Source organism: Triticum dicoccoides, chromosome 7A, assembly GCF_002162155.2.
Source record: "Triticum dicoccoides isolate Atlit2015 ecotype Zavitan chromosome 7A, WEW_v2.0, whole genome shotgun sequence".
Lineage (NCBI taxonomy): Eukaryota > Viridiplantae > Streptophyta > Magnoliopsida > Poales > Poaceae > Triticum > Triticum dicoccoides.
Genome location: NC_041392.1, coordinates 26,871,029 through 26,883,644, shown reverse-complemented (window position 1 = coordinate 26,883,644; position 12,616 = coordinate 26,871,029). Strand labels below are relative to the sequence as shown.

At 46.4% G+C, this 12,616-nt stretch overlaps 1 protein-coding gene across 1 annotated transcript; it reads left to right on the top strand.

The window, feature by feature from the left end:
* Positions 1-1,875: 1,875 nt before the first annotated feature.
* LOC119329119 lies at positions 1,876-12,144 on the top strand. Its single transcript, XM_037602116.1, has 17 exons — positions 1,876-2,009; positions 2,374-3,134; positions 3,223-3,519; positions 4,097-4,709; positions 5,770-5,875; positions 5,977-6,056; positions 6,218-6,250; positions 6,542-6,674; positions 7,599-7,710; positions 7,912-7,992; positions 8,298-8,368; positions 9,211-9,267; positions 9,617-9,688; positions 10,025-10,273; positions 10,925-11,037; positions 11,155-11,247; positions 11,744-12,144. Exons 2-17 carry the CDS (start codon positions 2,564-2,566, stop codon positions 11,889-11,891), a joined length of 2,829 nt encoding a protein of 942 aa, XP_037458013.1. The 5' UTR covers positions 1,876-2,009; positions 2,374-2,563; the 3' UTR covers positions 11,892-12,144.
* The last annotated feature ends 472 nt before the right edge of the window (positions 12,145-12,616 follow it).

Below are 12,616 nucleotides of genomic sequence, written 5' to 3'. Positions count from 1 at the left end.
ATTAGTTGGCACTCCAATATTATAATACTCCACTATGGCCTTACTAATGCTAGTTTTTGGTATTATAATTGTGAAGATGCTAATTGCTTTTATGGAAAGACACAACTAGCATATTTGTTATTAATAACCAGACCCCCTTTCTATCAAATTCCCCTAATCCCCCCTCCATCCCTATCACATCATGGGTGGGCCTAGGTCGGACTCCCTCCCACCAACGAAACCAAAGGAACAAATAACAACTATGTGAGCTCCCTCTGCTCCTCCCCCGAATGTGATGATAAAGAAGAAGACAAAGAAGAAGCATTATGGCGGCGAGATTCGTGGGTAGGTGCAGTCGGTGAAGAGGGCTACATGGCAACTCACAAGTGGAATGTGTGGTGGTGGTGTGGTGCAATGGTTGCTATAATGATCGGTTGTGTTGAGACATGGAGGTGAGGAGTTATTGCTGGGGCCGTCAACGGTGGTGTCCTTAACATCATTTCCATCTTGAAGGCGCCATTACAACCTTGCACCCTCTTTGGCACACCAGGTCAAAACCCTCAGATCTAGTTCAAATCGGGCGGTGCACAGTGCTTCGGCATCATGCTCGTCATGAATGCACCATCTTGAGGCGCGCTGTCTCTCTACTACTCTTAGTGGTGGCAGTGCTGGTGAGGTCTTTGGCGATAGGGTGCTCACCTTGATCTGATGGAGTGTCATCAACCTGATGATTTGAATTTCCGGTGGACCTCGCCCTTCGTGGATAGTGCTCCCAATCATTGTGGAAGGGGGTCCCTCGATGAAAGAGTTTGATGGTGGTTTAAACATTCTCCGCAAATCTCGGTTGTTCTTACTCCTCTTGCCAACGGCTTGGGTTCTTTAGATGTTAGCTTTGCTATTCCGTGTGGCTTATTGACTTAGTTTTGCATTTTGATTCTACTTACACTAGCACTTAGTTGGTCTGATCTTGTGTGTGTGTGTGTGCGCGCTCGTGTGTATGTGAGCTTGCCTTGTAAGCTAGTTCGACGCTTTGTATCTTTTTTTGACACTTTGTATCTCTTGACGTTCAAGGTATCATTAATTAAACCCTTAAAGGTGAAGAAGATGAATGCATATTTATTCACTCCATGGACCGTTAATGGAATATGCAGATTATTACGATCGACCATGTGTACGCGCTGATTCGGCACTTTGTATCTTTTGACATTCAAGATATCATTAATTAAACCCTTAAATGTGAAGAAGACGAAAGTACATTTATTCTCTCCGTGAACCGTTAACGGGATGTGCAAATTATTACTGCGCATGTGCGTGCGCTGGCGCCAAATAACGGTCGGCATCACAAAAATTCCAAGCCCCCAACACACAGGCAACTTTCCGTTTCAACTTTCAAATATTAAAACCGCACGATCGTGCCAATCCGAACCCATCCCTGATTGACTCCAAGTCTATGAATCTAGACACACATGGCACTAATAAACAACTTGCCACAAGAGAGCGAAAGCAAGACAAAGAGCATACTCCCAAACCCAATTGCCTCCAAAGCCATATCATTAGTTTTTTCCTCGGCATTGGCATACCAGTAATTACAACAACAACAGCAACAATGACAAGGCAACATCAAACCAAAACCAAACCACATGATTAGCAAACATGTAAATAGGGCGATGATGATTAGTGCTCCAACATATATACCACCAATGGGTTTGTCATTGTCATTGTCGTTGTCATTGTCAAGATGCTATAATTGCTTTAGTGGAAAGAGGATGATGACACCAATAAACTAGTCCTGCTAACCGGGCTCCCTTTCCATCTGCTCCCCCTAATCCCCCCCTCCCCATCACAGGTGGGCCCCGGCCCGGCCCGGGCCCACCACCAACGGAACCAAACAACAACTCCGTGAGCTCCCTCCCCGTCTCCAGTCTCCACCCCTCCACCCCCTCCCCGAAGGGTGCCGCGAGCTGCTGACCTCGCCGCGCCGCCGGCGACGCTTCCGTCCCCTCCGCCGCCGCCGCAGCTCCTCCGCGCGGGTGAGTACCCCTCCTCCCCTCCGCTCTTCCTCGTCCTTCTTCCCACGCCGCGGTTCCGGGGGGCTGCCCCGAGCGAGCGAGTCATCTCCAGCGCGCACGCCGGGCTCCGATCCGCGCGGGACAGGCCGCGGGCCGGGCGGCCGAGCGAGCGCTTGCCCGGGAGGGAGCTGCCAAGCCGGGCGGGCGGGGTTCCCGCGGGGTTCGCGCTGGGAATTTTGAATTTCGTGGCGGTTTCCCAGCACCGCCGCCGCCGCCCCCCGGAATCTGCGGTGGATTTCTGCTAGGTTTCCCGAGGCGGTTTCCGTGGTTCTCGACTGCTAAAGCTTGCCTTTTTTTCCCCTGCTCTCCTTCCTCCTCGTCGCAGATTCAGTTGCCCAGCGACCGGCCCACGGCCGTGGAGGAGCGGCGCTGATTGAGGCCGCGAGATTCGGGGTTCTGCCAGGGGCGGGGGAGCTCTCCGGGGCGATTCGGGGGAGGCCTCGTCGGATTCCGGCGGGGATTCAGCGGCGGAGGCGGCCTCGTTGGACTCCGGCGCTTGGGAACCCCTCCTAGGAATGGCCGCTGGCGGCGACGGCGGCGCCAAGTACAACTCGTACAAGGCGCCGGGGCTGCGGGGCGCGATACTGGAGGCGGCGCACGCCTCGTGCCTCGGGGACCGGTACGCGCTCGGGGAGCAGCTCGGGTGGGGCCAGTTCGGGGTCATCCGGTCCTGCTCCGACATGGTCACCGGCGAGGCGCTGGCCTGCAAGTCCATCGCCAAGGACCGGCTCACCTCCCCCGACGACGTGCGGGGCGTCCGGCTCGAGATCGAGGTCATGGCGCGCCTCTCGGGCCACCCCAACGTCGTCGACCTCAAGGCGGTGTACGAGGACCAGGACTCGGTGCACCTCGTCATGGAGCTCTGCGCCGGCGGGGAGCTCTTCCACCGCCTCCAGGAGCGCGGCTGCTTCCCGGAGCACGAGGCCGCCACGCTCTTCAGGTACCTCATGGAGGTCGTCGCGCACTGCCACAGCAAGGGGATCGTGCACCGGGACCTCAAGCCCGAGAACATCCTCCTCGTCAGCAAGTCGCCGTCCTCGCCCATCAAGCTCGCCGACTTTGGCCTCGCCACCTACACCCAGCCTGGTATGGTTGATTCACAAGTCTGGTCACCTCTGGATTAGTCATGTCTGGTGGTCTTTGGAGGCTAAATTGGGGGTTTGGATTTTGTCAGGTCAAAGATTGAGCGGCACGGTGGGGAGCCCGTTTTACATTGCGCCGGAGGTGCTTGCCGGCGGGTACAACGAGGCTGCCGATGTGTGGAGCGCCGGGGTTATACTCTACATCCTTTTGAGTGGCATCCCACCATTCTGGGGGAAGACCAAGTCGAAGATCTTCGAGTGTATCAGGTCGACAGAGCTGCGGTTCCCTTCCGACCCCTGGGACAGGGTTTCGGATTCGGCCAAGGAGCTCATCACCGGCATGCTGCGGCGCGATCCCGCACAGAGGCTCACAGCTGAGCAAGTTCTAGGTGAGACATCAGACATACATCATCTGTTTTGAAACCATAGGATGCTCGGCATTCCGTTCCTTTCTATATCATTAGCATCATACACAAGCATAGAAGTGACCTTTGGTTCTTGATGATTCATGTCCATGCCTTCATGCAACTGAGCTGTAGACCAGAATGTAGAGATCAATCGGAATTTGGTTGATCAGTATACAATTGTTTATTTAAAGCTGTTTTGAATAAGATATCAAGTCTTCACTGCTAAGTCATGAGCTAGCGCCAGCTAAAGGTTCAGTGTTAGGGTCATGTTCTGGATTTCTGGTAGAACCACTAGGGTACACAAATAAACAAGTCTGAATCTTTGCTGGCCCTTGAATGTTTCCTTTTGATAAATAAAATTCACATGGTTGCTTCTTTATTAGTGTTGATGATTCATCTCTGTCACCCTTGATAGAATCTTTGTTTGGCTGTCATTGCTTCATTTCCAGACCTTACTGTGTAGTACAGATCAGCTGTTAATGGTTTCCTTTCTCCTGATGATAGTTTACAGTTGTTTACCATCTGGGGTTTATTGCCTAAACAACCGCCCTTTGTGCAGAGCATTCCTGGATACGAGAACACGCCAACGATTCGCGCGATTCCTGCGGTGGTTGCCTTGAGATCGGCCTTGGGAGGGAGGAGCCTGGCTCGTGCTCGTTCTCCACGCCGATGGCGACACGCAGCCGCGACGTGAGCTTCAGCACCGGCGGCCCGATCGCCTGCCAGGGCCTGTCGGAAGAACCCTGCTCTCCAACATTCTCCTGTAGATCCTCCTCTGCGTTCAGCGCAGCCAGGGCTCCAGCTCCATCTTGCGGAGCCTTGTTATTCTCATTCGGTGACAGCCCCGAACCCATGAAGGATGCTGCGCCTGTGGTGTCGATGCCGAGCTTCTCGTTCTTCTGTGGGCTAGGGTCCGACGAGCCTGAGCCATTGGTGGCATCAGGCGACATCACCACGGAGAAGGGAGCTCATTGTGTCGAAGACGCCGCGGTGGTGTGCCTCAACACCTCCTCCTCGGCTCTGAGGAGGATGGCGGAGGCGGCCCTGAGAGGGGCGGCTGTGACGAGGGTGAACCCGTCGTCACGCAGCAGGCGGAACCACACCATCGGCGCCGGCGACGAGCGGGGGCACCAGCACGACCTGGACATGGCGGTGGCCGAGTCGGTGATCCGGTGGGCGTCGTGCACGCACCTGTCCACCACCCTCTCCCTCCGCGCCTCGCTCGTGTGCTAGCATCGGCTCTACACCGGCGTCAGAGTTTGTTACTGTAGCCCGTCTCTCTGCTTGCACTGCGACGCAAGCCGGCGAAGTGAGATGAGAAGAGAAGAGATTAGAGATGAGTGTGTCACTGCCACTGGTTGTAGTAGAGTGTAATCTGGACATGATGATATTGTTAGACTTATATAGTAGATCGCCGAGTGTTTGTTGCTGGTGCCAAGTGGTGATGCGAAATCTGTGTTTGGAACTTATGAATTTTGCGCGGAACGGGTCGATTTACGGAGAAATTGACCGTGTTTTCAGCCTCTGCGGCTGGAGAGTTTGTTCGTAAAATTTGAGAGGATTTGACCAGAAATTTGAATGGTTTCTTATATTGCTGAGAATCGTTTCCTTCTTTCAAAGAAGCTGAAACTTTGCTCTGCCTCGCTCGCGCATTTCGTCGAACACCATGTCGTCCACCGCCGCCGCCGCCCCGTCCGACGGCGACGCCAAGCTCCAGTGCTTCCTGCAATGGCTCCAGGTCGCGCCCTCTCCTCCCTCCCCTAGCCCCCCCGGTCCCCGTGCTCTCCTAAACCCTGGCCGCTTTCCACCGCAGGCCAACGGCGCCGACCTCCGCGGCTGCACGATCCGCGCCTGCGGCCGCAAGGGCTTCGGCGTCTACGCCACCGCCGCCGACGGTAACCATCGCTCTTCTCCCCCCTGCCGGAGGCTCTGCAAGGCCCTGATCGATCGGCCGCGTGGTTGGTGGTGCAGGGGTGGTGATGGCGGTGCCGCTGGACCTCGCCGTCACCCCGATGCGGGTGCTGCAGGACCCGCTCGTCGGCGCGCGGTGCCGCGCGCTCTTCGAGGAAGGTGGCGTCGACGACCGCCTCCTCGTCATGCTCTTCCTCATGGCTGAGCGCCTCCGCCCTAGCTCCCTCTGGAAGCCGTAAGCTCACACCTTCTCCCCCTGCTCTCAACTCTGAACTCTGAACCACCGTTAACTTTTGTGGATTCTGCTCGTTGCGTCTGCAGGTACTTGGATGTGCTCCCGAGCACCTTCGGGAGCTCCGTCTGGTTCAGCGACGAGGAGCTCGCGGAGGTGGAAGGCACAACGCTGCACCGCGCCACGGTCATGCAGGTTCGTCAGTTGCAGACTGCTGCTTTTGCTTCTTTGTTGGATTGGGCATTGAGAGAGCAGTACATTGGTGGAAATGAACATAATGGGGGCTTTTGTTTCAGAGAGAATCGTTACAAAAGTTATTCGATGATAAGGTGAAAGGTCTGGTCGAGGAGCTTCTACATGTCGATGAATCGGGAAGGTTTGTTGAGATTTTGCTCCGCATTGGCTCTTTACCAAACACACGCACACACAGTTCCTTTATTATCTCAAAGGAATGCTTTTGTGCTGTGGTTTTGCTGTACAGGGGATTGCACCTTTTCATATATGAACCTCATACCCGTCAAATGTTTTATTTTGCAGCTCAATTGAAGTGCGGTTTGAGGACTTCCTTTGGTATGCGTATCACCAGTTGCATTTATAGTATTAACGGAAGTATATAAATTTTACTTGATATCATTTTGCCAGCATGGTTTCCCATGCTAATATGTGGAAAGTCCCAATTAGGTGAAACCTTTATTATCAAGGAATATGTACTTAATTAAAGCAACGGTTTCAACAGCCAATCCTTCCTTTAAATCCGATTGTTTAGCAGCTTAGACTTCCGAAATGAGGCCTTTAATTATCTGCAGGTTTATTTCTTCTCTTTTTCTCCCCATGCCAATCACCAATATGAGTTTATGCCAGGGCAAACTCGATTTTCTGGACTCGAGCGCTGAACATCCCACTGCCTCATTCTTACGTTTTTCCGGGCTTGCTTGATGAACAACAGAACAGAACTGGGGAAGTTTTGGGTGCTTCTAGTCTCACCAATCAACAGGTTAGTTTGAATCTTCCCGAACAAGAGCCGTCTAGCAACTCAAGTTTAATCTTAAGTATTTGTCATTCTCGCATTGTATGTAAATTTCCTTTTCTATTTTATACCGGTGGTTCTGGATTTGTTTCTTATGCACAACCTTTGTGGAATATGGCTAAATGTCAGTGGAACTAGTTAACGGGTATTTAACCACAAAGAGAAGAACCTTAGCTACCATTATTATCACTGCCAAGGATCAAATATTTAATTGGGTGATAGGTGAGTAGTCATAGCTGCAACTTACGCGACCCACATATCCTAGAATTACAATGTCACAATTACTGGCATTTGTTTTTGCTGCATAAATAATTATCATCAGTTTTTAACCTCTTTTGAGGGGCACAGCAAACAATGGGAAAACTGCAGTTTAGAACACAGTGATTTTATCTGTAAGATATAGAGAAGTGATGCTGATGAAATAATGGTTTCCTGTAACTGCTGGAATAGCGGGCATCCATATACTCGTTATTACAGAAATCATGCCTAACAGTTCAGCTTGTAAAACACAGTCTAACTATCAAGGACTAAAATGGACTTAAATAGTCACACAAGGGCTAAATAATACTCGCTCCGTTCACAAATATAAGATTTTCTAACTTTTTCCTAAATCAGATGTATATAGACACGTTTTAGCGTGTTTGTTCACTCATTTCAGTCTGTATGTAGTCCATATTGAAATATCCAAAACTTCTTATATTTGTGAACGGAGGGAGCAGTACATTAATAGACCTATAATATAGCAATACTTGGAAGAACTTCTTGATGCTTGATGAGCTAGCGCCAGTCATTTTTTCTAATAATTATGGCTTCTGGTATCTTATTTTTATTTATTCCAATAAGCTAATAGATATCATCATCTACAACATAACACTTGGTGTTTATTTGCAGGAAACTGACATTACAACGAAGAATTGTAGTGGTGAAGAGATTCCTGAATCTTGTAATACAGAGTCAATTTGGGTTGAGGGACTCGTGCCAGGAATCGATTTCTGTAACCATAGTAAGAGTCCTAAGTAAAGTACACGAATGATCTAGATTTAAGTCAGTTGGCATGACATATTGGAGGATACCCATAAGAAACACTTCAGTGTGTATTTGCCAAGAGTTACATGAATTTTACTAGTGAAGACAGTCAAGCTTTCTCTGTTAAATAAGTATTGATCTTTCCCCATTCTAAGATAAGCTTGATTGTCCACTCTAGATGTAAAGGCTCTGGCGACATGGGAAGTTGATTCGGTGGGAAATTTAACAGGAATTCCTGCTTCAATGTACCTCATGCTTGGTAATTATGCTGATCCAAATTTTGTATCTCATAGTTCTTCGTTTAAGATTTTTTTCCGAACTTGTTTGTTAGTAGATTATAGTTCCCACTATGGTCGTGTCTATTCTTTGTGGAGGCAAATTGCTCGGTAACATCACAGAGATCATGCCAGTTTAAAAACATCATCAGTGTCTTGTGTGTCACTGGCTCACTTACAAGTGGCCCCAGGGACCATTTGCCAGCCTCACATTAAATGGTGTTTTTCCATCTTATACAGTTTTACAATGTCACTGATCTAACCTCCTTATATTCGTTTCTTTCTGAAGTGCAAGCTGGTAAAAGCTCTGTTGAGACTGGGACAGAGATCTACATAAATTATGGCAACAAAGGAAATGAGGTACTTATACAATTATTAACAAATCTAGCCTTTGTTTTACAGCTTTTGAGACTTTAGAGTTGACTTTATTAAGGCATGGAGTAAGATGCGATGCGATGAAAACAGCGATAACATGTGATATCAAAGCATGAACTAACACTAGATCTAAGGGTATAAACCACCAGGACAGCTAAATATTATCCTATATAATATTTGTTACCTTTCGTTCTCTTTATATAACAATCCTTCCCTTTTGATCATATTTGATGGAGTTAGTATTTATCACCTGTCTTCAGACTTGTTCATCATCGTTTAGCTAGTACACGTCATGGTACATTTTTTCTAGAACGGTAAAAGTTCTCAGATGTAGTTTCTTTAGAGTTGCACACACAGTTACACGCCCGATGAATAATCTAGAGAAGAATTATCATGTAACTGAGGCCTGACAGCTTGCATAATGAAAGGATAAATGTTTGGACGGGGCGAGGGAGGTACACACACTCCAGTCCACTGGCTCCATGTCCATTTTGTTTTGTCCATTGGATCTGTGATTTTCTACATGGATCCACATATCCTTACAGATTTACTTTTGATACATATATGCTAGTTTAAGAGTGCATATTGGCTCTAGATTTTCAGCATACTTAAAACAGGGAAGGTACTTTTCTATCTCATTGGTGAATGACAAGTTGCACTAACATCATGTTTGTTATCAAGAAACTGTAGTGTGTTTCATGATTTACTATTTATGCGTGGGTTTAAAACAACATGTAGTCATTAAAGATACCAGCAAAGTCGCCATGATTTATGTATGGTTATCAGAATAGAATTACTGATGAAATGTATTTTGTGTTTACCAACAGGAATTGCTGTACCTATATGGATTTGTGGTTGACAATAATCCAGATGATTATCTCATGGTAACCCTCACATTGATGTATGCGCCAAAAGTTTGTAATAAGATTTGTAGGATATATTTTGCAAATTTCATTTTCTGGTTAACGTATAGATTGCATGCTAAATGTGAACCCATTAAAGTGACCGATTGCAACGAAACAAAAAGAACCAGCTCACACTAAAAGGAGAAACAGGAAAGTCATTATTCACTGCAATTTTAGAATTAGGAGTTAAAGTTTGATAAATGGTACATCAATGCCTTCAGCGTATTCTATGTTTGATAATAGATCAATACCTTTTTTAAGAACCTCTTATAGCATACTTATGTAAGAAGTAGTTGTTTATCCTTTGATGTCCTTGCTTTAACTGCAGGTTCATTATCCAGTAGAAGCTCTTAGACAGCTTCAGTCTGCTGACGTTAAGATGAAACTAATTGAGATGCAGGTACAAATATGTGTTTATTTTTTTTAAAAAAATTACACCAAGTGTTTATGTTTATCTTGTATGGCTTCAACTATGTTCTGTTTAGATGAACTTACCCGACACAAAGTTTTCTGGAATTGAGTCAGAAATTTGATTGCACTTATTATCTATACCCCGCCGTCTTTGGTTTGTTTTGTATGGGGTATTTGATATTTACTGAGTGGCTCGAGTTATTTTTTTTATTTGGAAAAACATGGTTCGAGATTGTGATGACTTTTCTAATGAATTCGACCCATCTGAGCAGCTGTTGCCACTTGCCAGCATGGCTCTCACTTTGTATGTATTTAATGTTTGCAGAAGGCTGAATTGAGATGTCTTCTACCTACAAGTTTGCTTGATAGGGGATTTTTCGGAACCAGCACCAGTTCTAGTGAAGATGATAACAAGAAAAATGCTAGTCATTTTTCTAGTTACAGTTGGAGTGGTCAACGCAAAGTTCCATCATATCTCCACAAAAATGTTTTCCCTCAAGAATTTTTAAGTACTCTTCGCACAATTGCCATGCAAGAACATGAGCTTGAACAGGTTGCTTCCCTGCTTGGAGAGGTTGGTGTTTTTCTTTCACATACTGAACAGCGTGGGTTGATTCCTACTCCCTCCGTTTGGAATTACTTGTCTCGGATATGGATGTATCTAGAACTAAAATACGTCTAGATACATCCATTTCTGCGACAAGTAATTCCGAACGGAGGGAGTAGATGACAAACTGGGTACTCTGAAAACAAAAGATGTAAAGTGAGTATTAGCTTCATATTTTAGCCATCATGCTACATTACCAACTGCTGGATGAGATGATGAGCTCCTTATATTTCTGTTTGGAGTAGCTTTACTATATATCATTATTGGTGTTAAAAAATACCATATAAAACATCGTTGTAGACCATCTGATTAACCTGTTAACAAGAGTGCCTGCTGTAAAGACACTGAGTTAAACCTGTGTATTTCCCTTTTTTGAAAGAGTTGTTCATGGAGGAACGGCGCTCTAGTTTCATAGCAATTTGTTTCGTTTGCTGATCTAACTCATTTTGAATTAAATTTTTGTTCTTAGCATTATGACATATGCCTTTTTTCTTTAAAGAAAAAGAGCGAGTCAAGAACCATTTTAGGATGCGTTGCATCTGGGCTTGAAGGACAGTAAGTGTTGTCTTTTTGTGATCATCTGGTTTTGAGACCCTTCTTTGAACTTGCTCTTACTAGGTTGGATCTAGTGAGGATGGAGAACCATCTGATGCAGAGATCAAAAGCGCTATATGGGAGGTGTGCGGTGATCATGGAGCGCTGGGATTGCTTGTGGATCTTCTTAGGGTGAAGTAATACAAACAATATGACTCCTTTTTCCTCCTCCTTCGTGCACCATGCACTTGTTATATTTGATAGAGCCCTGTCAAGTGTGAACAGTTAGTTGATCAATCCTCTCATTTTGCAAGAATGGCTGAACTTGAAGAAGGAACTGGAACAGAAGCATCTGACAGTCAACTGCTGGAGAAATTTGATTCCAACGATCCAGATGACTCCTTGAGGTAAATTTTCTTTATGTTGCTGGGAAGATGCCTGTTTTTATTTCCAACGCTTACTCTTCTTGTATAGATCTTAACATAATATAGTTATCCAAATTTACTTCTGGGCACTAGCAACAGTGACTATTTTAAGAGCCACAGTAAGCAATGTGTTCTTTTGGAGAAAGCACTCGATTGCCACAGCGTCAACGTGAGCAATGTAGCTGATATTGCTGGAATACCGCCTGAAATTTTCATCGCCCAGGGAAAACTAGAAATATGTTTCATTTGTTACGTCAATCAGTTCAATTGCCTGACCACTTTGGTTCCTGCAGTTATCTGTACATAAACAAGTCTGTGTAACTGTATTGTGCCATAAACAAGTGATTGACTCAAAACCGCACAATACCCTAGTTTCTGATCTTAGCTAGGGTGCATGTTTTGTCCGCATTGTCCTTAATAAATCTGACTGCCACGGCATCGGTGATTTCTTACTGTTTCCTTGTCCTCCTTTTCACAGTGCAACCGTCGAAGGCGTCGAAGCGACGAAATCGAGAGTGAACAGAAGGTCGTGCATAGTGTACCGTAGAGGGCAGAAGCAGCTGACGAGGATGTTCCTCAGGGAGGCAGAACGTCTTCTGGAGCTGTCCGCGGAGGAGCAGACATAGAGACTTTGCTTACCTGGTACAACATGTGTTGGGAGCGACACATCTCTAACTAGACTTGTGTTGTTCCGCTTTGGAGAAATATATTTGCTACACCCAAACTTTGGACAAATATTGTTATCCTTGTATTGGGTTTTTTCAGACTTAAAAATAGGATCACACTCACACAAGGAAAGTGTACACTAAATACAATCCGTATGCCAATATGTACCTAGAACGCGACGGCTGCCCATCAAGCTCACTTTATTTAGTCTGATAATATGGTTAATGTCTTTATGCATTTTCATTTCCCGTGGGATGATTATCATCATAGATTTGATGTCTTTTGTCATCTCCTCCTAACCTTAGGGTGAGAGGGAGGGTCATATGATCCATTTCATTATGAAGTTCATGTCGCGGACAAGTGGACCCTCCTATGGAAGCCACGTGCTTGCACCTCTTGAGAAAGTGGCCGTTAACACGCAATGCATCAATCATCTATGATGTTCAGAAACAAGAATCATGACCTTGTCTAGAAATCACCAAGGTGATGCTAAAAAATAAGAACCAAGATCTTGTCTAGGTACCGCCAAGATGATGCTAAGAAACAAGAACCAACATGGGCGGAATATAAGAGCCGGTCAGTTTACTCTAATATCACAATTGGCACTATGATAACCAAAAACTTGTAGATATGGTGCGATGAAGGTGATGTTTGGTAGAGAAGAGTTGCATTCTGATGCTCAGCT

Excerpts from the sequence above, each read along its gene's own strand:
- LOC119329119 (XM_037602116.1), top strand. The coding sequence starts at position 2,564 with ATGGCCGCTGGCGGCGACGGCGGCGCCAAGTACAACTCGTACAAGGCG. Across the intron at positions 8,369-9,210 it reads ATGGCAACAAAGGAAATGAG|GAATTGCTGTACCTATATGG; the intron begins GTACTTATACAA and ends GTTTACCAACAG. Across the intron at positions 11,248-11,743 it reads GATCCAGATGACTCCTTGAG|TGCAACCGTCGAAGGCGTCG; the intron begins GTAAATTTTCTT and ends TCCTTTTCACAG.